Source organism: Halichoerus grypus, chromosome 15, assembly GCF_964656455.1.
Source record: "Halichoerus grypus chromosome 15, mHalGry1.hap1.1, whole genome shotgun sequence".
In the NCBI taxonomy this organism is placed as follows: domain Eukaryota; kingdom Metazoa; phylum Chordata; class Mammalia; order Carnivora; family Phocidae; genus Halichoerus; species Halichoerus grypus.
Window position 1 is genome coordinate 149,902 of NC_135726.1, and position 23,598 is coordinate 173,499.

General features: G+C 53.4%; 1 protein-coding gene across 2 annotated transcripts; it reads right to left on the reverse strand.

Annotated features, from left to right (window-relative positions):
- Positions 1–82: 82 nt before the first annotated feature.
- On the reverse strand, positions 83–22,496 carry TCF25 (TCF25 ribosome quality control complex subunit). 2 transcript variants are annotated; one of them, XM_036119732.2, is made up of 18 exons: positions 22,176–22,496; positions 16,064–16,228; positions 15,003–15,077; positions 14,217–14,335; positions 13,386–13,451; positions 10,232–10,314; positions 9,508–9,638; positions 9,017–9,116; positions 7,968–8,061; positions 6,659–6,751; positions 6,451–6,556; positions 4,822–4,981; positions 3,433–3,520; positions 2,611–2,769; positions 2,366–2,456; positions 1,903–1,982; positions 711–783; positions 83–390 (listed from the first exon to the last, which is right to left on the reverse strand). In XM_036119732.2, exons 1-18 carry the CDS (start codon positions 22,365–22,367, stop codon positions 232–234), a joined length of 2,034 nt encoding a protein of 677 aa, XP_035975625.2. In that variant the 5' UTR covers positions 22,368–22,496; the 3' UTR covers positions 83–231. The 2 variants fall into 2 exon arrangements, with proteins under 2 accessions (XP_035975625.2, XP_077919646.1); XM_078063520.1 differs by lacking the exon at positions 83–390 and having other exon boundaries at positions 1,856–1,982.
- Positions 22,497–23,598: the final 1,102 nt, after the last annotated feature.

Below are 23,598 nucleotides of genomic sequence, written 5' to 3' on the forward strand. Positions count from 1 at the left end.
CTGGGACGCCTCGGGGTCTGTGCGGATCCCGACCCACCTGCCTCAGATTCCAGCCCCGGGAAAGAAGAGCTCACGCTGCACAGAGCGTAACCCATTCACATTTATAGGAGACACAAAGGAGGCAGGCGGACGACACATCAGCATTTCTACTCCAGGGAACTGGCCAATTCCGACCAGAAGAGCAATCAGGAACATAATTGTACAGCGCTGGGGCACGGCATGGACGCGGGCTCAGTCCCACTCCCCGTCCCCCTCGGGGCTGTCCTCGCGAGCTGCCTCCACGTCGTGGAAGTGGAAGTTGGCCATCATGTCTCGGACGGCCAGCATCAGCCTGTTCAAGCCGTGGTTGCGGTTCAGACCCCCAGCCCCTCCGTCCTCCATCCTCTCCCCCTGTGGCAATGAGACTCGTCTGAGCAGGGCTGTCCTGGGCCCTGAGGCCCAGCGCTCCCCACCCAGCTTGCCCAGGACCCTGCCGGGAAAAGGGAGCTCCTCAACCCAAACACGTTTGACGAGCAAGGCCAGGCCCCAGGGGGAGGTCAAGGCGCCACGCTGAGTTGAGGGGCCAAGGTGGCAGCTACGGTCTCAGGTGGGCATGTCCCGGCCTCCTGAGCAGGTTGGCTGCTGGCGCCAGTAAAGCCTCTAGACGTGCACAACCCCACGGCCCGGCCTGAACCCACGTGGCAGAGAGAGGCCAAGACATGCTCACATACCTCCATGGTATAATTGGGCAACAAAGACCGGAAGAAGAGAGCAATTGTGTTTCCATGGCTGACGGGACTCAGCCTGAAAGAGGAAAGAAGGTCAGCTGGTGCAGCTGTGTACCCTGCCCTGGGGTCGGGGGGAAGACAGCCCACGTGGTAGCTGGGGCACATGCTCAGGCCTCACAGGGAAGGGCGTCCGGGGGGGCGGGCCCTTGGGGACCTGGCTGGTTGAGCTGAGCAGAGAGTGGAGGGTCACCTGCCACGGCTCGGGCGGCTCGCTTTTGAGAAACGCCGCGCAGGGGATACAAAGTGGTCATGTGAAGAGAAGGTTCTAGGGTGTGCTGGGGAGTGCCCTCCTGGTAAGACATGGTGCTGGAGCCCAGCTCCACTGGACATTTAGGACTGATGGCCTCGGGTCGGCACAGCCCTTCAACCACTCCTCAGGGCTACAATGTCCAGCAAGACAGCTTTTTTTCTGAACCTACCAACATTACAAATGCCTAAGTATCACCTTAATCAATCTGAGAATTTAAGTGGACACTATTTCCCTAGAAGCATGCAGTCCAACTTTTAGAAAAATTCCTTTATCCTACATAATGGGCTCTACCTCTACTGAGGTCTGGAAAGAACACGTTTTCTGAAATGGGAAAGTCTGTCACTCCAGATCTACAAGGTTGTGCCGACAGCCTCGTGGTAAGGCAGTCACTCAGCTTGAAAGGCTAGAAGGAAAGAAAAAAGCAGCTTTCCCGCAATCCAAGGCTAAACGCAGTCCACAAATCCACTGCAGACTTGGGCTTGCTGCACCCTCACTGAAGCTCTCCCAGGCTTGGCCACACAGGCCTTTCTCAGTTCTGAGTCCTATGTATCAGCACTTGCTTACTGTGGTTTTGATTTTACACTTATTTCTAGATTCCATAATTAACACGTCCCCCACCGCACCGCACACTCCACGAGGGCAGAGGTGGTGCGTTACTCTTGCTTCCCACTGTTACCTCCAACACCTGCTCTAGAACCCGACCAGAAACGTTTCTACATCAGACAAGTAAGTGAAAGAACACGGCCAGCGAAAGCTGACCCGTGACCCCAATCACACCCTCCTCCGAGGGCCCGTGTCTGGAGGAGGCAGGGAGCGCCAGGGAGCCGTAAGCACTGACCTCGGAGCCACCCAAGCAAAGGAGCAAAGCAGGAGACGGAGAGGTACCTCTCTGGTCTGACGTAGGAGTAGATGGTGTCCAAGGGAGGCAGAGGGTCAAAGCCCATCACAGACTGCGTGGTCACGTCCTTCAGAAAGGGAAACAGAACCGCCGTGAGCCCCGGCTGTGCCCCCAGCAGACTTCCAGCTGATTCTAGCCTGGGCTGGCCTCTCCGAGAGGAGTCCGTCAGTCTGACAGAATCAGTCCTTGGCTGCGAGGCTGCATCTACTGGACTAAGAAACTGGGTGAAGGGCGGGGACGCTCACCCTGCCCTGCTCAGACGGCAGGGGTGCACGTGCGGCAGAGAAGGAACGGCTCCATCACCTGTGCCAGGGTCTCTCACTTCAGTGCTCCAGGGCCCCCCGAGCCGCTCAGACAGCCGTGAGCACAGCCCCACCTCTTAAAACCCCAGCATGGAGGGGAGGGGCCCAGCAGGTGACAAAGCTCCCATTTTCAGCCCCTCTCCCTTACCGGGGGAAGGGCGGCAACAGCTTCCTTGACCTCGGACAGGACCACGTGGCGGTGGATGTTTCTGGGCGCACGCTGGTAGAGCACCTTCCGCCTAGGCCCAGGGAGAAAAGGGACAGCACATGGAATGGAGCCCGCCCTGGCCCTGCGGCCACATTTGTGACAACCACCCTGAGCAGATGGGCTTCGTTCTCGTGAGGACCCATCAGGCCAAGCGCTGCCCTGTCCCCCCTGGCCTCCAGGCCCACCTGCTCTCACATGCTTCCACCGTGGGGTCCCCAGAGTCCACCGCCTGCAGAACCTCGCGGACGTTCTCCTCTAGCCAGCTCATGGTGGCGGGCTCCTTCCAGAGGAAGTGAGACCTTCCGAGGTAGAGGCTCACCAGCTGGCTCAGGGCAGGGGGCTGGCTGTGGGAAAGGGGGGCTTGTGAGCAGAGCCCGCCAGGGCACAGACTCCACGCACCCACTGGCACCTCTGGGGAGGGTGCAGGGGCCTGTCCAGCAGCCTGGGGGCCAAGGAGGTTGCCCAGAGGGGCTGCCGACTGGAGATGGGCTGTAGTAAGTGCGAGTTCTTTAAAAGAAACGTAAAACAGAGGAAAAGTGTACGTCTGTGCACACAGAGACGCTGGAGAGCCACGCTGGTTCACTAACGGGGCTCCCACGCTGCACGTTCACCTTCATTTTTCACGAGACATTTGGGAAAGACAGTCCATGCGTGTACGGGGTGTGTGATACGAAGCCCACCCAGCAGGTGCCGGTGCCGGCACAGGGGGCCCCACACCCCGCCCACTTCTCACCAGGAAGGCCTGAGCTCTGGGCCGCAAGCTGCTCTCACACCAGCCAGCTCTGGGTCTGAGCGGTGAGGCAATGCCCCACGAGGACCTGGGACCCAGCCCTCCTCGGCGGGACAACAGTCTGGCCGCCAAGGTCTCCTGCAGAGAGCGCCTGGCAGGACCCTCCCAGTGACAGCCAGCCTCATGAGCCTCGGGTCTGAGTGCAAATGGTTCCCGGGCTCTGCTCTGAGGGGCATCCCCGTGACCCACACGTGGGCGGGCCCTGTCCTGTCTTTACCTGATCTCGGCATCCGGTCCAAAGAAGCGGTGAGTGGCGACAGCAGCATCGGGCCGCATGCTGCAGTACTCGAGCAGAGGCAGGAGGACTGCAGGAGGAAGAGGGGCCCCCAAGGGCAGGGTGACACCAGGGTGAGGCCAGTGGGGCTCTGCCACCTTAGACGTGGTCGTCTGCCCTGCCTCCCAGCGGCCCCGTGTGCATCTGAGGGGTCGCACCCACGACCCGCCAGGCAAACATACAAGGCGTCCTAACCACTGAGCTCACACACATTCCACCTGCAGGCTGCTGGGGGAGCCAGCCTGTGGGGCTTGGGCCTTGAGCGGAGACAGGCTCTGCCCACTTGTTAGAGCGCTCTCCCTCTGAGGACCCGAGGCCTCACCACAGCCATGTCACCTGGGGAACCGCGTCTCTGAGTGACCTTCCAGGGATGGGTGCAAGCAGGGCAGCTCCGCGTGCAGCAGGCGGCACGGAAACACCACCAGCAGTCAGCACGCGGCTGCCAACACCCCTGACCCCACACAAACAGCAGAGCCCACCAGGGGCCTCGCCTCCTGACCTCACACACCTCAACGGGGAACGGTCAGTTCTCCGCAGACTTGGCCAGGCAGCCCTGCGTGTCAGGCTCAGACGTACAAGTCTGGTGGGAATCCTCAGTGACACAGGCCTCAATCCTGCCCTGGCCACCTCCTCAGACCTGCACCATCCTTGTCTACACCCCCTGCTCTGTTTTCTCCCCAGCACCTAGCACCACCTGATACATCATCCTTTTCAGCTCATTCCACTGCCTGTCTCCTTGCCCTGGGATGTGAGCCCTAGAAGTGGGGATCCTGGCTGCCTCCTCTGCCTGGCCTGGGACGCAGCAGGCTCACGGAGGTGAAGGGGTCACTGAGAGGGGGCTGTGGGGACAGTGTGCATGAGCCTCATGGCCTGTCCCTGGCACACAGCCCTCTGTGAAACCGCACGTGGCAGGAGGGCCCAACTCCACCAGGAACCTGATGGGGCAGCAGGCTCCCTCTGATCTCCTGTCACCACCAAGATCAGCCACAGGACTCTGTCTCTGTGTGGACACCAGCCCACCACTCCAGGGAACACAGGGATGGTGGAAGGACCTCTGTGCAATCCCAGGACAACCCTGTCTCTAAGTTCTCCAACTCAATGAGAAATGGGATTTGTGGACTGGGTCCCTCCTGCACGGTTCTGCTAACGTCCAGCAGCTCCTGTCCCTCTCTCTAGAAAACACCCGTCTTCAGAGACTAAATTTTTCTCAGTCAATATCAAAACACTTATCCTAAAACCCCAAGACAGCTGGATACCAAAGTCAGTTGTGACTCATTTTCAGCTTTTGAATTGTGCTTACGTGCATGCGGGGGTTTGCGAGGGTGCACCCACCTCCAGGGAACATGGTGAGCGCCTGTCGGATCAGGATAGAGGCCTGCTCCCTTGCAGAGCTGAGCTCCTGCTCGGGGAGGTCTGCTTGCTGACTCAGCAGGAAATACGCCAACGGCACAGAGAAGGCGAAATTTGGGAGCTGAGACAGGTTCCGATGAGCCTGCAAGAGCCAGAGAAACAAAGTCTGGAAGTTTGACGCGGCAAAGACAGAAGATGCACAATTCATAGACGCTCCGAAGTCTGAGCCCTAGCGATGAGCACAAGCGTTGTGTTGGTATCTCTCTACTTGGCATAAAGATAACTTCATGGCACGTCCAGGGGTTTTCTCGTGGCAGGAGACAAGTAACAAGGCCCCGGCGGGGGGAGGAGGTGGAGAATCGACAGAGACGGAAAAGGGGGAGGACCTGGGGGAGGTGGAGTCAGGTGGGGTCATAGACAGGTGCCCACCCTCAGGCTGCGGCCAGCTTTGGAAGCAGGCAGTCCGTGCTCTGTCACAGTGGGAAACTCAGAAAGCCCGGGTGGCAACGAGAAACGTCCCTCCCCTGCTGGGACCTGATCACATTGGCGAACACGGCTGAGCACTTTCCTGGCCTTTCTCTACGCGTACGTGACAGATAACACACGATGGGCCGGGTTTTCTCCACTGAAGTGGGGCTGTGGTCTCCACAGTTCGGTAAACGTTCCTCTGCAGCCCTGTTGTGGGGGGAGGGGTGCTCCCTGCAGCTGCATTTTGGGGGCTCCAGGAACTGTGTAAACTAGGTCCCCAGTGGTGGGACTCCTTGGCCAACAAGCCAAGGGACAGAATTCAAAATGACTTATGTATGTAGTCATTTTTTCAATTACACCCACCAGCCCCACCCCACTGCAGGTGGTCAGGTTCACACATCCCCAAGAGGGCACCATCCAACAGAAACACACGTTTTCCAGCAGCCGACTTAAAAATACAGATGAAACGAATGTTACTACTGTTATATTTAACCCAAATACCTAAAACAGCATCACTTCTACACAGGAGCACTATGAAGGTCACCAGTGAGAGCATGCACTTTTTTTGTGTCCAGTCTCTGCCTCGACATCAGACTGGAGGCAGACCCCGCCTGCATGTCTCCATGCGAGCCCGCTCGAGGGACACGGGCGCGTGTGAGCCTACTCGAGGGACACAGGTGTGTGTGAGAGGACACGGGCGCATGTGAGCCCGCTCGAGGGACACGGATGCGTGTGAGAGGACATGGGCGAGTGTGAGCCCACTCGAGGGACACGGGTGCGTGTGAGAGGACACGGGCGGGTGAGCCCGCTTGAGGGACACGGGTGCGTGTGAGAGGACGTGGGCGCGTGTGAGCCCACCTCGAGGGACGCGGGTGCATGAGAGGACACAGGTGCGTGTGAGAGGGCGCGGGCGCGTGCGAGCCCACCTCGAGGGACGCGGGTGCATGAGAGGACACGGGTGCGTGTGAGAGGGCGCGGGTGCGTGCGAGCCCACCTCGAGGGACACGGGTGCCATCCCATTCGGCCCACCCCCAACCCCTGCAGCTGTGTGCACATGATCGCAGGGAGCAGGGGAGACAAAAAGGGAGCAGGGCACAGACTCTGGGCTGAGCAAGGCGAGGAGAAGTGCACATGCACACCCACCTCCCACTCCTGAAAGAGGCGGATCAGGTACTCGTAGTTACGCGCCCGCAAGGCCAGGTGGTCGATGAGCAGCAGCATGCACAGCGGGTCCTCGTCGGGCTCCAGGCTTCCGGAGGCGGCAGAGGGAGAGAGGGCAGTGTGGGCCGGTGTGGACGTCTGCGGGCTCGCGGCCGCGGAGACCACACGGGTGGCAGCTGTGGGCGCTTACCTCAGAATGAGCTTGCAGAACTCCAGCGCTGTGCGCGGGCAGCCACGCTTCTCCAGGAAGCTCATCTGCTTGTAGAGGGCCAGGTAGAAGCTCCTAGATCCAAGACAGTTCCTGGTGAATCAGAGTGGCAGCAACCCCAGAGCCACACTGCCTGGAGGCCTCGTCCAGCACTGAGTCCACCCTCTGTGCGCTGGCACTTCCCGTGTGGCCTGAGCACCATGACTGTTGGCGAGTGTTCCTGTGTCTGCAGAGAAGGTGATGCTCTGCTTGTCGTCTGCAGTTACGTGGCTAGCCGGGTAGAGAAACAAGCTTCGCCGTTAGCTGAAACCGACTTGTTTGTGGTTTACTGTTTATCGTCTCAGGGGACAGAGTCAACCTCTCCACCGTCTCTACGTCTGAACGCACCCTGCAGTCTCAGGAGCTGCAAGCAGCACTGCTGCTGGATACGTCAGGTTGGCAGACTCCAACCATCCTGGTGGACTAGTGTTTTTATCGACGACCACCACCCTGCTGGTGCGTGCAGAGGTTAGTGTTTTATAACCTGTGTCTCCAAGAACGAAGAATTCAATTGGAGAGACAAACTGAACACACATGAAACCAGACAATCTGTGCGGTGGGGGGGGGGGGGGACCTGTGTGTCCTGGGATCTGGGCTGACTGCCAAGGCGCGGAAACACCCAAGGCTGGAGATGACCAAGGACGCTGGAGGCCATGAGAGGGTGAAGAGGGCACCAGGACAGAGGACACCCCCTCCCCGCCCTGCCTCAGGGTCCTGAAGGCCAGGCCGAGGGCAGGAATCCAGTGGGTGAGGCTGTTAAGGCCTCCGTCAGTGGCGGCTGGTGCCAGGGTGGGGCTCTGGGGCAGGAGATGCATCTGCGAGAAGAGAGTGTCACGCAGTCATGACCGCTCAATGCAGGGAACAGGATCAGGCTGAGTTCAAGCAGCTCAATGATTTAGGAAACGGCACACAGGGCTGCCCACAAAGCATTCCAGAGCATTCTAAACTCACGGGGTGCAGATCCCTTTGTCCAAATATACGAGGAAACACAACTACAGACCCCATGAAAATGAAGTGGCTTATCAGACTGACTTCTAACAAGGACAAATGTAACCCCAGGCTAGCCCAATCCATCTGTCCTTGAGCCCTCCTGCGTTCAAGTGGTAAACACACTGAGATCCTCTGGTGTGAGCCGGCAGGTGGGACACCTCGGGGACAGGCCCCTGCCCCGTTCCAGCGGCACCTACACAGGTACTCACATCCCATCACAGCTCTGATGCACCTTGACACACCTGTCATCCAGGAAACCCACCTGTTCTCAGGTCTGCGGTAATCCAGCCGGCAGGTCCCGCTAGTGAGGCTGAATAAGGGGTGGAAGGCACACTCCATGCTGTACAGCGCTCTCTCTGAGGGCCACATAAACACGGGAGGGTGTCACGGCCAGCACAGTGTGGCAACTGCAACCCCCTCCCCCACGGCTCACAAAGAAAGCTCTCAAAAGAAGAAGGCAGCAGAGCGAGGATTCTGGAAAGTGCCATGACACAGATGTGACCTTGGGGATCACTGATGCCTCTCTCTGCATCTACTTTACCCAGAAGCACGACTTTCTAGACAGACAGATACCAGCACACGTCCTCACAAAACCCACATGCACATGTCCACAGCAGCTTAGTCACATGATCCAAGGAGTGGAAACAACCAAGTGTCTGCCAAGTGCTGGCAGATACACAAAACATGGTCCATCCACACTACGGAGCATCATTTGACTGGAGAGGAGTGAACCCTGGAGACATTACGGTAAATGAAAGAAGCCAGGTCGGGGTGCCTGGGTGGCTTAGTCGTTAAGCATCTGCCTTCGGCTCAGGTCATGAGCCCAGGGTCCTGGGATCGAGCCCCGTGTCGGGCTCCCTGCTCGGCGGGGTGGGGGGTCTGCTTCTCCCTCTCTCTCTGCCCTACTCATGCTCTCTCTAATAAATAAGATCCTTAAAAAAAAGCAACCAAGAAGACATATATCAGAGCATTTCACTCATAGGAAATGTCTGGAACAAGCAAATGCACAGAAACAGGAAGGAGCATTGGGTGGGCCAGGGGCTGGGGTGGGGTGGGGAAGTGTCAGGTGATGGGCAGGGATTCTTTGGTAAGTTACATAAACGATCTAGATTTGGTGGTGACGAGGGTGTACAACTCTGGCATGAACTAAACCTCTACCTCTCTCTCGCCCTTCCTCTCTTAAAAAAAAAAAAAAAAAAAGCCCTGGCAAACCCCTGTGTCCTGGCTGTCACCTTTTAAAACAGCACCTACGCTCCTCCCAAAGAGGTGCTCCAAGGCACAGCAGGGCAGCGTACCCAGGGAGGCTCTTACCCACAAGGTCTCGGGCCATCTCCTGATCCTCCTGAAAGCGACAAGCATCGCTGAGCTGCAGAAGCGAGTCAACGTGGTATGGGCTGGTCTGGAGCAGAACCTATGAGCAAAGAGGGAACGATGATAGGGCTAGAGGTCGTGCCTCCTGGACAGCAGGGAGCAAGGCACCAGCCCCAGACAGGGCTTTCAGGCACTGAAACATTGGGAAAACGTCACAAAGAGTGACATCCACAAAACCCTCACCTCAAACCAAGCTCATCACCGCTGCTGAGTCACTGACCAGGCCTCTGGTGGGAGTAGGGACTCTGCCCCAGGACCTCCACCTTCACCCTCTGCCACTCCCCCCAAGCAAGGGGCCCTGGGAAGATGAGGCGAGCCCCTAGAAGCACCTTGCCAGGGCCCTCAGCCCCCGTGATCCAGGCCCAGGGCAGCCTGGGTTACTGAGGAGAGGATGCAGGCTGGGCGAGGACCCTCCAGGGGGACACACGCACCACGATGTTGTTGGGCTCCATGGACTCCACGGCAGCCAGGAATTTGTGCTGTGTCTGCTGGTACTCCTCACTGTGCTCGAACGCAAAGGAGGAGAGGCCCTTCTTGGACTCCAGCAGCCGCATGGACAGACCTGCGGAGAGTACAGCGTCAGGCCCCTCGCGCTGTTCCTGGCGAGGAGTCTCTGTGCACACTCCACGGAGTCCCCATCAGAGGGTCTACTTTCCCAGGATGTCTGGGGCCGACTGCCCGTGGCGTGGTCCACACCAGCATCCTGTCTACGCTTTTCCCATGAAGAGGTTTCTTCTCCCATGGGTGTGGCCAGATCACCAATGTCCCAGGACAACAGGGACACGGGACAGGGGCAGGGCGGGGCCGTCACACGCTCCTTTCACGGTGACGGTGGGCGCCCCAGTCGGACCCCATGACCCAAGGGTTCTCAGACACGGGGCATTTGCTCCACACCCCAAGCCTTTCTGCACTGTTGCTGTTTTTCTTTAAGTTATATGGACTTACTAGTTGGCAACAAAATATAAACTATCCCACTTAGAAAATGAACTAGATTGCTTCCTACGATACAGGATCCACAGGAAAAAAGAAAAAGGTAGAAAAAAGCTTCATGAAAACCCATTTGAGAAAACATGCAGCTGGTGTGTGCAGGGAGAGGGGGTCCTTGGTCCCCCAGCACCAGGCCAGGGTGCCCTCACACACCCCACAGCCCCTCACCTGGTTTGGTGTACCGTGGCCAGGTGCTCTTCGGGGTCGTCAGCCATGTACACTTGGGGTACACACGCTGCCTCTGCCTCGGCCTGGGGAGAACAGACATGGTTACAGCTTCTCCTTCACTGCCTGACCCCCACAGGCACCATGGAAGCAAAACCGTGGGGAAGGGAAGGGCGGGGGCGAGGGTGCACAGGCATGACCAGGACACGACGCAATCCGTGTCAGCAACAGAACAGGACCACTGCCAGATGGAACTGGAAACTGTCATCTAAATGACCAAACAACCAGAGAAAGAAAGAAAAACGGGAAATTTACAGTCCAGCTAAATGGTAGAAAAGAAAGGTAAAAAGGAAACAAAAATTGAACACCAAAAATAAAGACCCGGAGGAGAGCAAGCCTGTAGGTGCCCCACGGAGGGAAGCGAGCCGCGTCCCCGTGCATCGGGCTGGACAACGCAATGCCGGCTGGGCACAGAGGGCAGAGGATGGCCTCTGGTGCCTCTGTCCTGAGGTGGGTCCTCTCCTCCCCTCTCAAGGGGCCACCAATGCAGCAACAGGTTTTGAAAAGGGAAAAACGATAACCATGAACAGAACTGGCGTGGCAGGACAGTGACGTCAACACACTTCTGGTGGGAATGAGCAAGACAGAGAGCACCAGGGGGCAGCAGGGGAGGGAGGTCCAGCTCCCGACACGCTGCACGTGGACTGCCCTCTCTTCTCAGCCACGTGCTCCACCTCCGTTATCCGGGGGTCTCTGCTGCAGGCGCCAGGCCGCCCCCTTGAAGCCGTGGCTGTAGAGAGGGGTTACTGCGCTATCACTAATGCTTTCTTTCTTAAGCTGAGTAATGGCCATGTGGGCATGTGGACATTCTGCTCTATACTTTCTTGATAATCTGAACCACTTCATTAAGAAAAAAAACTTGAATAAGAATCTGGCCTGTATTAGGAAAAGGATAAAAGAGCATGTTTCTTCTCCCAACAAGAGGGCAAAACTGCAGGAGGAAAAAACAAGGTACCTGAAAAGCATGGTCAAAATCTGAAGAAAATTTCTCATTAACTCTGAAATTTTGAGCTTCTAGCCCTGAAATCTTGGCCAGGTTAATTTTTGTTTCTCAGTCAGCAGCAAAACCAACATGAGGTTTAGATTCTGGGATAACTCTGATCTTTGTTAATGTAACAGTTCTTAGTGGTTGACGAGCTGTGGTAGATGCAGTGGGAAATGTTCTGTGCATGAGGGTCTGTTTGCAGGACTTTGTGGAGGAGGTGTGGCTGTTCAGCTTTCCGGATGCCCAGCACCAAGTCCACTTCTGACCGGGAGCACCCACACCAGCAGAAGCTTTGTCTTTTCACGTATATATTTTTTTCTAAATGTAGAATTAAATGCTTGTTATAAAAAAATTGAGACAAGGGGCACCTGGGTGGCTCAGTCGCTTGGACATCTGATTCTTATTTTCAGCTCGGGTCATGATCTTGGGCTCTGCACTCAGCGGGGGAGTCTGCTTGTCCCTCCCTCTCCCTCTGCCCCTCCCCCCTGCAGGCACATGCTCTCGTGTTCTCTCTCTCTGCTTTTCTCAAATAAAATCTTTCAAAAAAAAAAAAAAAATGAAGCAATTTGGAATTAGAATTGTCTCCTTTGGCACCCACCTCCAAGGTAATAATTCAGGAGAGCTCCCTGCACCCATCTGGGCCCCCTGTGCACACACATCTTGTCCCCCAGGACCACAGAACTCTGCGGGAGTGCCACACCACCTGGTTCTGCATGGCTGGGTTCTAGGCACCATTTTCCGCACCCTGGTGTACGAGGGGAATGCACTTGCCCCAGGGGACAAGTGTCGGCTTCTCTGTTGGCTGCAGTCCCCCTGCATCTGTGTGGCCATTTCTAGTGAAATTACCCAGCGGTGGCTATTCCCATGTTGCATCAGCTCCACGTACCTTAGGTCACCTGCTCTCTGAGTGTTTCTTCCTTCTCTGACCTATGGTAGAGTTAGGAGTTTTAGATTCTGTCTAATGTGTACATGGAGCACTTTTTGTTGTTATTTGCTAATGGTTTTTGGTTTTATCTTGGGTGTTAAGTTATTCAGGACACAAGGGTTTCTGATTTTGTTTTCTTTTGGAATATTGATGAAAAACATTTTCACTTCAAGATGTTCCTCTTTGTCACATGGACTGTCCTAGGCTGAACGTTGTATCTCCCCACCGTAGCCCCACTGGTTTGCCTCTGCTTGGTTCATCTTTGCCGTTTCTTCACACTTCTGCCTAGTCTTGTTTCGGCAAATCATAGTTCGCAGTGATTACGTTTATTGTCTTTATAGTAGCAGTGTGCTTCTAGAATACCGATTTAATATCCTAAGTCCCACCAAAGGCTTCCCTGAGAAGCTCTGGTTCTCTCGTCTCCCTCATTCCTTATTCTGCCCAAAGACAGACTCGATGTGTTTCTGGTTGTCCTCTCTGGTGGCCACTTCAGAATCTGCAGAGGGCGTGTGCACGGCTCTTTCTCTGACAGCCTGCAGTGACAGACACGTCGGGCATGGCCAGCCTCCCACTGCTCTGCGAGTGTCCGCCCACCTGCCCGAAGTCTGTATGTTCGGTATGGACAGCTCACTGCGGGGCTGGGCTATCCCTGCGGTTCCAGGGACCAGGCAGTGCTGAGCATCCAGGGTCCCGGTCAGAAGTGGACTCGGTGCTGGGCATCCGGAAAGCTGAACACCCACACCTCCTCCACAAAGTCCTGCAAACAGACCCTCATGCACAGAACATTTCCCACTGCATCTACCACAGCTCGTCAACCACTAAGAACTGTTACATTAACAAAGATCAAACTTACCTCAGAATCTAAACCCCATGTTGGTTTTGCTGCTGACTGAGAAACAAAAATTAACCTGGCCAAGATTTCAGGGCTAGAAGCTCAAAATTTTAGGACCTCCAGAATCTTTGTAAAATTGTGACTCACGTGCTAGCTAAGGCAGTGGGAGGGATGGAGCCCAACTGTTACCGAAAAGGTCAAACATCAACTTCTCTCCGACCCTTCAGGTTCCTCAGAACCCGAAATCCTAAGGCTTTCCGTTTGCAAGGTGCTTTACCTACCCCTCCCCCAAGGGTTTAGAGGCCTTGAGAATACTCCCTCCCTTTTCTGAGAACACAGCCAGTGTTGAGCTTACCTTTGTTCCCCCAGGACAGCTCGAGCACCAAAATACCTTTTCAGTTCTGTGTCTGGATTCAAGTGTCTAGAGAATTGAAAATTTTACGAAGAAAAACGAAATTGAGTTCTTCCACAACGATTCTGGGAATTCTTTTTTTTTTTTTTTTTTTTAAGATTTTATTTGACAGAGAGAGCATAAGCAGAGGTAGAGGGAGAAGCAGGCTCCCCACTGAGTAGGGAGCCCGATGTGGGACTCGATCCCAGGACCCTGGGATCATGACCTGAGCCGAAGGCAGACACTTAACCAACCGAGCCACCCAGGTGTCCCCGATTCTGGGAATTCTGAAAGGTCACGTAAAACCCAGCAGGGAGAACAGCTATTCTGACATGAAAGACAACTGGCAGGCCTGCATTCTTCGAAACCATGCTGACCGGAAACAGAGGCGGCCAGTACTGGGGCCGAGCCCGAGCAGCCTCAGATCTACAGACTAGATCAAAGTGGGCTCACTGACTCAGGAATAAAGATGGCTTTTTGAACACAGGCAACAGTCTCTTTAGTAGGGACAGGGTTTCATTAGGCATCTACTAGAACAAGAGAGGAATAATTTATCACAGAACGACATCTTACTTCAACACCGTTTAAGAAAAAACATTCCCAGATTTATAAAGTTAAGGATGGGTCCTTGGAAACAGAAGTTTTCCCCTTTCCTTCTTTCTCATTGCTCCTACTGCCTAAATGTTTGGCAATAAACCTACATTGCTTTTAAATACAGGAAGTTTTCTTCTTTTTTAAATGTTATTTTTCCTTCTCAGGGAGTCTGTGTCTCAGCAGGAAGGAGAGGAGCTGTACCTGTGTTCCACATACAGGACGTGCTTCTTGGAGCTCAGGGGAGGCGGCCCGGGGCGGTTGAAACCACTGCTGTCCTCAATCCTCTCCAAGATGCGATCGATATCTTCCAGCCCATGTTCCTAAAAACAACAGAACACTAACTTTATTTTAAACATCGTAACAATCAATAACAAAATGATTTTTATAAGGAACCAGCATTATATTGTGTTTACTTTCTGGAAAACAGTATAATCCAAATACTGTCTACAGCACATATATTTAGAAAAAAGGAGAGATGCTTCATTAGAGGAAGCTCAGAATTGGCAGGATCACAGAACCAGAAGGACCCTTGAAATAACTCAGTCACAAACCTGACTGCTCGTCCTACAGGTGTTCCCACCTCTTCAGGTAGGACTTGAGACAAAAAAAAGCTACGACCTCTTCAGGAGACACAGAATCAGACGGTGAAGAATGAATGAAACAGATGTTCTCACAACAGACTGCTCCTAGAGGATTACACCTCACCATCCTATCAGTCCATCAGCACTAGAAAAAGGTCAGGGCACGGGGGCAACAGACTAGAAGGAACTCTGCCAGCCAGAGAACGTCACTTCAGATGGTGGCCAGGAAATGAAAAGCACAGAATGAGGTCTAACCCTCAAGGAACAAAGTGAACTAACATAAGCAAAATTTGGTTAGTGACTTTCACTGACCTCTGAATTATATTCCTAACAGGAAGGAATCAAAATATGAAATAAAAATGAATTGCTTCTAACACCACCTTGAGAAACAGCCAGATGCACATACCAAAATTTCTCCTGTAGAATTTTTCTTATTTTTCTGTTTCTTTTTCTTCTTTCGGAGTTTGCCACTTATATTAGACTAACAAAAGAAGCACATTTTAGTCAATGGAAAGAAACAATAAAATCTTAATATCTGAGAATTAAAGCAGCAAGCTGCAGAGGGATATGGGAACACAGGCTTGGCATCCCCTCCCTCCCACCCCGAATGTCCTGTGAACTACTTCTCCAACACATACCTCCCACTGACCTGCAACTCTGGGCCTACGTCCAACTTTCTCCCCTATTCCTTCTTGAGAGGACTCAGGGTTTCCCAGGACCTCAAGAGGCTCACAGGGTCTGAACCATACATCCACCTGCCCTCTTCTTTCGTCTTTCACTTTGCCAACCACCCTCCCTGCCACACTTAGCTACCCTGGAGACCTGGGCCCCTGCACTGCATGCCCCCTCCCCCCGCACACACACACGCCCTTGGTGCCTCTGCCGGAATACCTCTGGTGCCTTCAACTGGCCACCTCCTTCCCTGCAGTGTAGAGCCCCCCGCCACCCCAAGCTCGGGCGGGTGTCCCACTCTAAGCCGTGAGTCAGGTCTCTCCAGCTGCACTTGTCCATCCGTTTCTGTCCCCCTTTCAACTAGAGGTCCCCGGAAGGCAGAGTTGTCCCCAGAACCCAGCAAGCTCGCAGTAAGCACTTGCTGCATAAACAAGCAAAAGATCTCCTTAGAGACCCTCCCCTGTGCCATGTACAACAGCCACACCCCAACGCTAACTTGATCTACGCATTTCCTCAAGGCATGGCCACCCAGGGCCCTGTCCACCTGACCAGAGCTCCAGACACACAGTCACAGAGAACACACATGTTGCAAAGTAGAAACAGACTCTCCCAAAGTGTGAAGGCGAGTCTGGTGCCAGGGAAACTCGTCTAGGGGACCCTGTATGTGCCCCCCTTGATGCCCACAACTAGTCTTGAGGATTTCATGCAAATCTTATCAGGGGCCCCAAGGAAATGGTGGGGCAGCTGCAACTGCAGAAAATTACAGCAGAGAGTGTGTGTGGCTGGTCCCCATACCTGCTCTGGGGGCGCTGCCTTGTCAGCCACTTCTCCAGCTTTCTTGCTTTCTGCATCTCCACTCTGGGACCTCCTTTTGTTCCCTGACACCACAGCGTCTGTGAGCAGACAATCGGGTCTCTCCCCATTCAGCACAGGTCCCTCCTCAAGGTCTTCAATGTTTATCTGGAAAAACAGATGGGAGAGAACAAGGGTGTTCCAGGCAACCCGGTCACGGAGTAAATGGTGATACTGAGCTGTGTCAGAGTGGAGAGCAGGGCAGAGCTGGGGCGAGGAGACATATTCAGGGTCACTCGGAGGTCGCAGGGGGAAGAAACACCTACATCCATGTGCCTGGCAGAGCCGTAGTGCTCACCTTCTCAACAAGCTCTGGTTCAGGGTCATTTTCGTCAAGGAACCCCCGAGAATTCTGGGGCCCGGGGTGGCTCCATGTGTCTCTGTCTTCAGAGCTGACATAATGAAGAATCCCCAAACATTACAACCCATCTCCCTTACTGAACACCACCCTAGGGCAAAGATTTGTAAATACATTTGTTCAGCCAATGCATTAATGTTCTTTCCTCCTACTGGGAGTTCTAGCTCAACTCATCTACAGTAGCTGACAGGACAAGGAGCTAGGGGAAGAAAAGGTACCTAAGGACTGACTTAGCTAGAAACTCTTCCCTGATAATAAAAGTAGCTCCCCAACAGAACCTTACATAGCAGTGAAAAGGAATGAACTGTGCACGTGCATGCGCACGCGAGCACACTCACACTCTGGAGGCAAGACGGGGGCAGGGTCGGTACAAGTCATTGGAGAAGTTCTGGCCCTTCAGCAAGTCAATGAATAAACAAAAGAGGTCAACACTAATAACTACTGGACCAATAACAACCACGTTTCATCAACCAGATGGGATGGACCCCATCTAGTGCACTGAGGTCCAAAAATAAGTAAAACAGTCTTCAATTTAGGACATCTGACAATTTAGGACATTAAACAAAATAAAAATAAGATCTACTTTACCCCCCACAACCCTGAGATAACTTTTATTTTTTTAAAACTGAGATCAAGGGGCGCCTAGGTGGTTCAGTCGGTTAAGCGTCTGCCTTCGGCTCAGGTCACAATCCCAGGGTCCTGGGATCAAGTCTCACGTCGGGATCCCTGCTCAGTGGGGAAGTCTTCTCCCTCTCCACTCTCCCTGCTCATGATCTCTCTCTCTCTCTCTCTGACAAATAAATAAATAAATAAATAAATCTTAAAAAAAAAACAAAACACACACACAAAACTGAGATCATACTGTACCTGGTCAGTTTTCATTGATTCTTTCTGGATCTACTGTCTCAGTTGGGAAAGTATCAAAGAAGAGAAAGCAGGAACAAGTTTTTGTATCCTTTGGTTTTGCTTGCTTTCTTTACCAATGGAGATTTCCATGTGGCAAGGATAGAATTTAGGAGTATATCATGCTTATCTGTCTATAAATCCATACCTGACTTGAAAATGCTAGAACTCTACCAAAATAGCGTCTGTCCAACATCACCCAATACTATGGCAATTCCTATTGTGGACACCGTCTTTTGAGTGGCAGCTTTGTAAAGCCAGGGGCCTGGGTGTGGTCTGGTTGGTTTAGATTTGGGAGCAAAGAAAGAAAACTGGAATGAGGCCTCCTGGGACATTTCCTATAAACAATGGGGATCCATGGGGGAATTGGCACCCATACTTCAGCATTCAAACAAATGGTACCTCCAATGCTTCTAGTGAAGCTGGGTGCCAATTTACTCTTTTGTTTTTCCTTAAGATTTATTTATTTGAAGGGCGCCTGGGTGGCTCAGTTGGTTAAGCATCTGCCTTCAGCTCAGGTTGTGGTTATTTAATAACATTTTCTTTTCTCCAGCTTACTTTAAGAATATAGTATGTAATACATATAATGTAACTTCTTTGTTATCAATAAGGCTTCCAGCAAATAATAAGCTTTTAGCAGTTAAATTTTGGGGGAATAAAAAGTTATAGGCAGATTTTCAACCGCATGGGGTTTAGGGCCCCTAGCCCCAGTGTTGTTCAAAGGCTAAATGTAATTCTTTGTGAAATATTGATCTTCCTCACTTAAAGGGAACATTCCTCAATGCTATCAAGTCTGATCGTCTTTAAAAGTTTGTGTGGTTTTTAGCAGACTGTCGAAGTCGTCCTTGACCCCGAAAACACTGAGTCCTATCTACATCATCCCCAACCACTGCACGGTATGTTATGCTGCAAACCTTGAACCATACATTTGAAACGGGTGAATTTATCAAATATATATTACGCTTCAATAAAGTTAGTTTTTAAAAGCTACTCTGAAGTAGAAAAACGATTTCTAATCTAAAGCCAAAAAAAAAAAACCACCTCACCCAAGAGCCAGTCATAAGGACAAATTCATACACTAACAAAGGACAGTGTCTCTCTGCTCTGCTTTCCTCTGCTCAGAGAACACTGCTGGCCCCTGGAAATGCCTCTTTTTTTTTTTAAAGATTTTTTATTTATTTATTTGAGAGAGAGAGAATGAGAGAGAGCAAGCACATGAGAGGGGGAGGGTCAGAGGGAGAAGCAGACTCCCTGCCGAGCAGGGAGCCCGATGCGGGACTCGATCCAGGGACTCCAGGATCATGACCTGAGCCGAAGGCAGTCGCTTAACCAACTGAGCCACCCAGGCGCCCCCCTGGAAATGCCTCTAAGTAAACCACTTAGGGTCACGTTTCTACTTAAGTTCTACTGCACCCTTCACTTGGTTTCCACTGTCATTTAATATCTGCATTGGCAGCGTGTTCACTATATGCCTAGCTTGGGCTAAAGGCTGCACATGTTAATTCATATATCACGCATGACAACCCCATGAAGTAAAGTAAGATCATCCCTAAGAAACAGGAAAACTGAAGTTTGTGTTAGATATCTAGCCTACATTCTCACAGCTTTGAAGAGGTGGAGCCAGGATTCAAACCTAGGTCCTTCTGACTCCCAAGCCTGTACGCGTACATTCTGGCCGGAGACAATACCTGCTGGTCCTCTTAGAGGAAATGCTGACTCATGCAGTAACTTTTCTGCATACCTGGGTGCCAGACACAGGGTGGTGAGGACACGCTGGGAACGGCACAGTCTGTTCCCACAAAGCTTATACTTCAGCAGGGAAACAAAGAAACACCAAATTTAAAAAAAACAACAGGTAATTTGTATGGTATGCTCTGTGTTAATAGCCAGGGAAAAATAAGAAAGAAGAGACATGGGAGTGTGGAGGTAACTGTACTTTTTTTTTTTTTTTTTTTTTTAAGATTTTGAGAGAGAGAGAGAGTGTGCGCGCAGAGGGAGAAGGAGAAGCAGGCTTCCCGCAGAGCAGGGAACCCAATGCAGAATTCCATCCCAGGACCCTGGGATCATGACCTGAGCCGAAGGCAGACCCTTAACGACTGAGCCACCCAGGCGCCCCTAAGATTTATTTATTTTAGAGAGAGTGAGTGCAGGGGAGGGGCAGAGGGAGAGAGAAAATCCTCAAGCTGACTCCCTGCAGAGCGCAGAGTCCAAGGATGCGGGGCTTGATCTCACAACCCTGAGATCAGGACCTGAGCCGAAATCACAAGTTGGATGCTTAATCAACCCAGCCACCCAGGCGCCCTGGGTAAGTGTACTTTTAAAAGCAGGTAGGAAGGGTAGGCAAGACTGAGAAAGTGACATCTGAGCAAAACCTGAGGAAGGAGTGAGTCATTATGACACCTGAATAAAAGGCGTTAAAGGCAGAGGAGACGGCAAAGGGGACAGATTGTGGCTAGAGCACAGCAAACAAGATTATAAAGAAATGAGGTAGGAGAGCTCATGGGGTGAACTGGGCCAGCCTGGAGCCATTGGGGGGTTGCAAAGAAAGGAGGGCTGAGGTCAGACACGAGCCTAACAGGGTCACTGTGGCTTCTGTGATCAGACAGACTGCAAAGGAACAAGAGTAGAAGCAGGACCGGGTAGAAGGATGATGATGATCCAGGCCACAGGCAATGGTCACCCCCCCCAGGTGCTGCACCTGGAGCTGCCATAGGACTTCCCAATGGTCTGAGTGTATGGTGAGAGAGAGATCAGAACGCCTTCACGTTGCTGGTGTGGACAAGAGGAAAAATGGAGATGCCCTCCACAGAGACAGAGAAGGCTGGAGGAGGCAGAAAGGGCAGTTAACACACTGGGTTTGAGATGTCTGTGAAAGGTGTAAGAGGAGACAGATGTTGAGCTGGATCCATGAATCCCAAGACTGGGAAGGACATTGGAGCTGGTGATAGCAACATCGGAAAGCAGAAGGGGGTGGGGGTGGGGCGCCTGGGTGGCTCAGTCGTTAAGCGCCTGCCTTTGGCTCAGGTCATGATCCCAGGGTCCTGGATCGAGCCCCGCGTTGGGCTCCCTGCTCGGCGGGAAGCCTGCTTCTCCCTCTCCCACTCCCCCTGCTTATGTTCCCTTTCTCGCTGTGTCTCTTTCAAATAAATAAATAAAATCTTAAAAAAAAAAAAAATGAAAGAAAGCGGAAGGGGGACACACAGACAGAGTCCTGAGCAGGTACAGCCTGAGTCCCTCTGACGTGATCTCACAGGGAGGTCCACATCAGTATTCCTCCTCTCCCTTCACACATAAGCACCTGCCACTTTTTCCATTTCTCCCAAACATTCTGCCCCCCGTCCATTTACCCTCCTTTCTTCTTCAGCAGAAACATTAACTTGCTTCAGAGACAATTACCATGAGGTGGTTGAGAATACAAGTTTTAAGTCAGAAAGCCTAGATTTACTCTGCAGGTGTCACTTACTACCTCATTTGCACAAGGGGGACAATATGACCTCCTTTCCAGACTACGAGAATCCCATGACACAGCAGCAGTGCCTGGAATGTGTAAATGTCCTCCAAAGAAAAGCTACTGGTGTTAAAGACTAAATCTGGGGAATATGGGAAAGAGAAAGCACAAGCTGCTCAAACGTCCATGGAGATGGCTGACTACAGCACAAATTGGTTTCAGCCTGTGAACAAGTGAGATGGGAAAGAAGACTTCAGTGTTTTGAAAGAAGTCAGAAAAATGGCAAATTTAAGGACACGTGATGTGACAGAAAAGTGTGGAGACAAAGTGCTGTGAGTCCAACTGTGGGAGCTGGGAGATGAGCACAGGGAAGTTAATACTACTCTTGTTTTTGTACATGTTTGAAACTGTTTATAATAAATTTGAAAGAAATGACAAGAAACAGGGCAGAGGGGAGGGAGTTACTTCTGGTCTCAGAATGAGAACAGGTGGAAGGAGACTATGGAGAATCTCAAGAAAGGACTTGGTCCCACCTCCACCACAGGCTACAGCTGAGGCTCGCTCGCCTTCAGAGGGAAGGTCAATTACCCAACTCCCAGAAGGGAAGCCCACATTCCCCACCATCTAATGATGGGCCCCCAACTTGCCAAGTTTACGCAAAGATGGGAGCCATTGCAAGACCAAGAAAGCGCTTACAAAAGGTCACTGGTTTCCCCATCATCTTCAGACCTACTGCTGTGTGTTCAACCACTCGGGCACACCGTGGAGGGGATCCAAGGTGAGCACAGCGGACAGTCACCTGCCCGCACAGGGAGGTCCGAGAAGCGAGAATAAGACGCACAAGCAAAAGTACTGACTGAAGCCAGCTAAAGAAACCCCGGTGGGCGTTTACTCCCTCAGTTCGCATCCATCGTGTTATTTCTGCGCCAGACACGTGCTGCGGGGGACCCAGCGATGAGCAAAACACCAAGTCCTGCGCTCTGAGGAGTTGACAAGACTGTCTGCAATGGCCCTGCGAGGGCCTGGCGTAGGCAATGCTCAACCCTGAAACAATGCCAAGAGCCCCCAGATCCTGAGACGCGAAGCCCCGCCCACTGGGCGGCGGACCCGCCCCTCGACGTCACGCTCACGCCCACTCCGCCGCAGCTCAGACCGCAATTGCCTTGCCTCCTCGCCGCAGCCCAAACCCGACGTAGCCACGCCCACCACATAGCCCGCCTCACCCACCTCCTTAGCACCGCCCCCGCTGCAGCCCAGACCACGTGTCGCCCCGCCCCGTGACGTCACGGACCCGCCCCCCACTGCCCCCTCCCACCGCCCCCACCCCAGGCAGCCCCGTTCCTCACCAGCTCGAACCGGTTGTTGACGCAGACACCCTCCTTCCCTGCGCCTCGGGGGCGCCGGCCACCTGGACCCCGCTTTGAACCTTCTTCTTCCGCATCATCGTCATCGTGGAGGACAAACTGCAGGGCGCCGGGCGCGAGGGGCTCCTGGCCGCGCTGTTCCCCCCTCAGCCTCCGGAGGGCCCGGCGCGACATAGGACCCAACGGCCGCTGACGTCTGGAGACCGGGAGAAGGAAGAGCAGAAAAGAGAACAGCCGGCGCGCCTGCGCATTTAGGGCGCGCTGGCGCGAGGCTGGCGTGTCGCGTCTGCGCGCTGAGGTTCTCCGGAACTTCCTCTCCGTCAACAGGGGCATTAAAGAAGGTGCGGGCGCGTCCAGGCCAGTTCTCGCGCGAGTTGGGCGCCTCCGTGCGGCGGTCTCTCTCGCGGTACCGGCGCTGGGTGTCTCCGGGTCTTCCGGAGGCGTGTCCGCGACCGCTGTCGGGCTGGGGCGGGGGCTACACGGGCTCCGAGCCGTCTACGGAACCTAGACCCTGCTCTCCGAGTGCGGGCTCGCCGGGCGGGAGGAACCTGCAGGTGGGGCTAGGTGAGGAGGGCGAGCGCGCAGGTGGGCGCACTGCCTCGTGGCGTTCCACCTGTGGTGGTGCACAGGTGATAGACAGCTGGGCGACCTGGCGGGCAGGTGAGTGCTCTCGGTCCGCCTCCGCGGCTGCAGGCGGGACATTTCCCTCCTTATTAAAAGTAAACACATCCAAACCGAGGAGCTTCCCAAAGCTGCAGATTTCTGGACCTCTTCCTCCCCGGGGTAGACTGAAACCGAATCTTAGGGGCTGTCCTGGGCGTTTGCCTTTTGTTGTCGTTAATGGGTCCCAGGCGATTCTCCTATTCGTCTAGGTACGGGAATCCCTTACTGTGTTTTAACCTCCTGGGGAGATTTTTACAATAAATATCAAGGACCCATCCCTAGCAATTCCGAGGTGGGGTCAGGCATTGATATTAAGAGCTCTTCAGGGGATTAAAATGTGCAGGCAAGATTGAGAACCCCTGCACTGCAGAGGGCCAAATACAGGAGCAAGAGGAAATGGTGTGAGTGTGTTGGAAGAGAGGAGACGGCAGCCTTGAGTGTGGCGATGGCACTATACCAAATTCTTACATCCTGGGAATAGGTATCCCCACCGTTTACAAGTAAAGAAACTGGGATTCAGAGAGTAACTGGCCCAGGTAGAACCTGGATTTGCATGCAGGTCTGTGGTTCCAAGGTTCAAATGAGGAAGGCCACTGGCAAGGACCAAGAAAGGGAGACAGGGACAGAATGGGTCATGGCCTCTGGGATCCCTCTCCCTTGACCCTTGAGTTCCACCCCATCCTGCCTTCCTCTTAAGTCTGAATGTTCCTCTCTCAGATTGGGAATTGGGTCTCCAGAGACA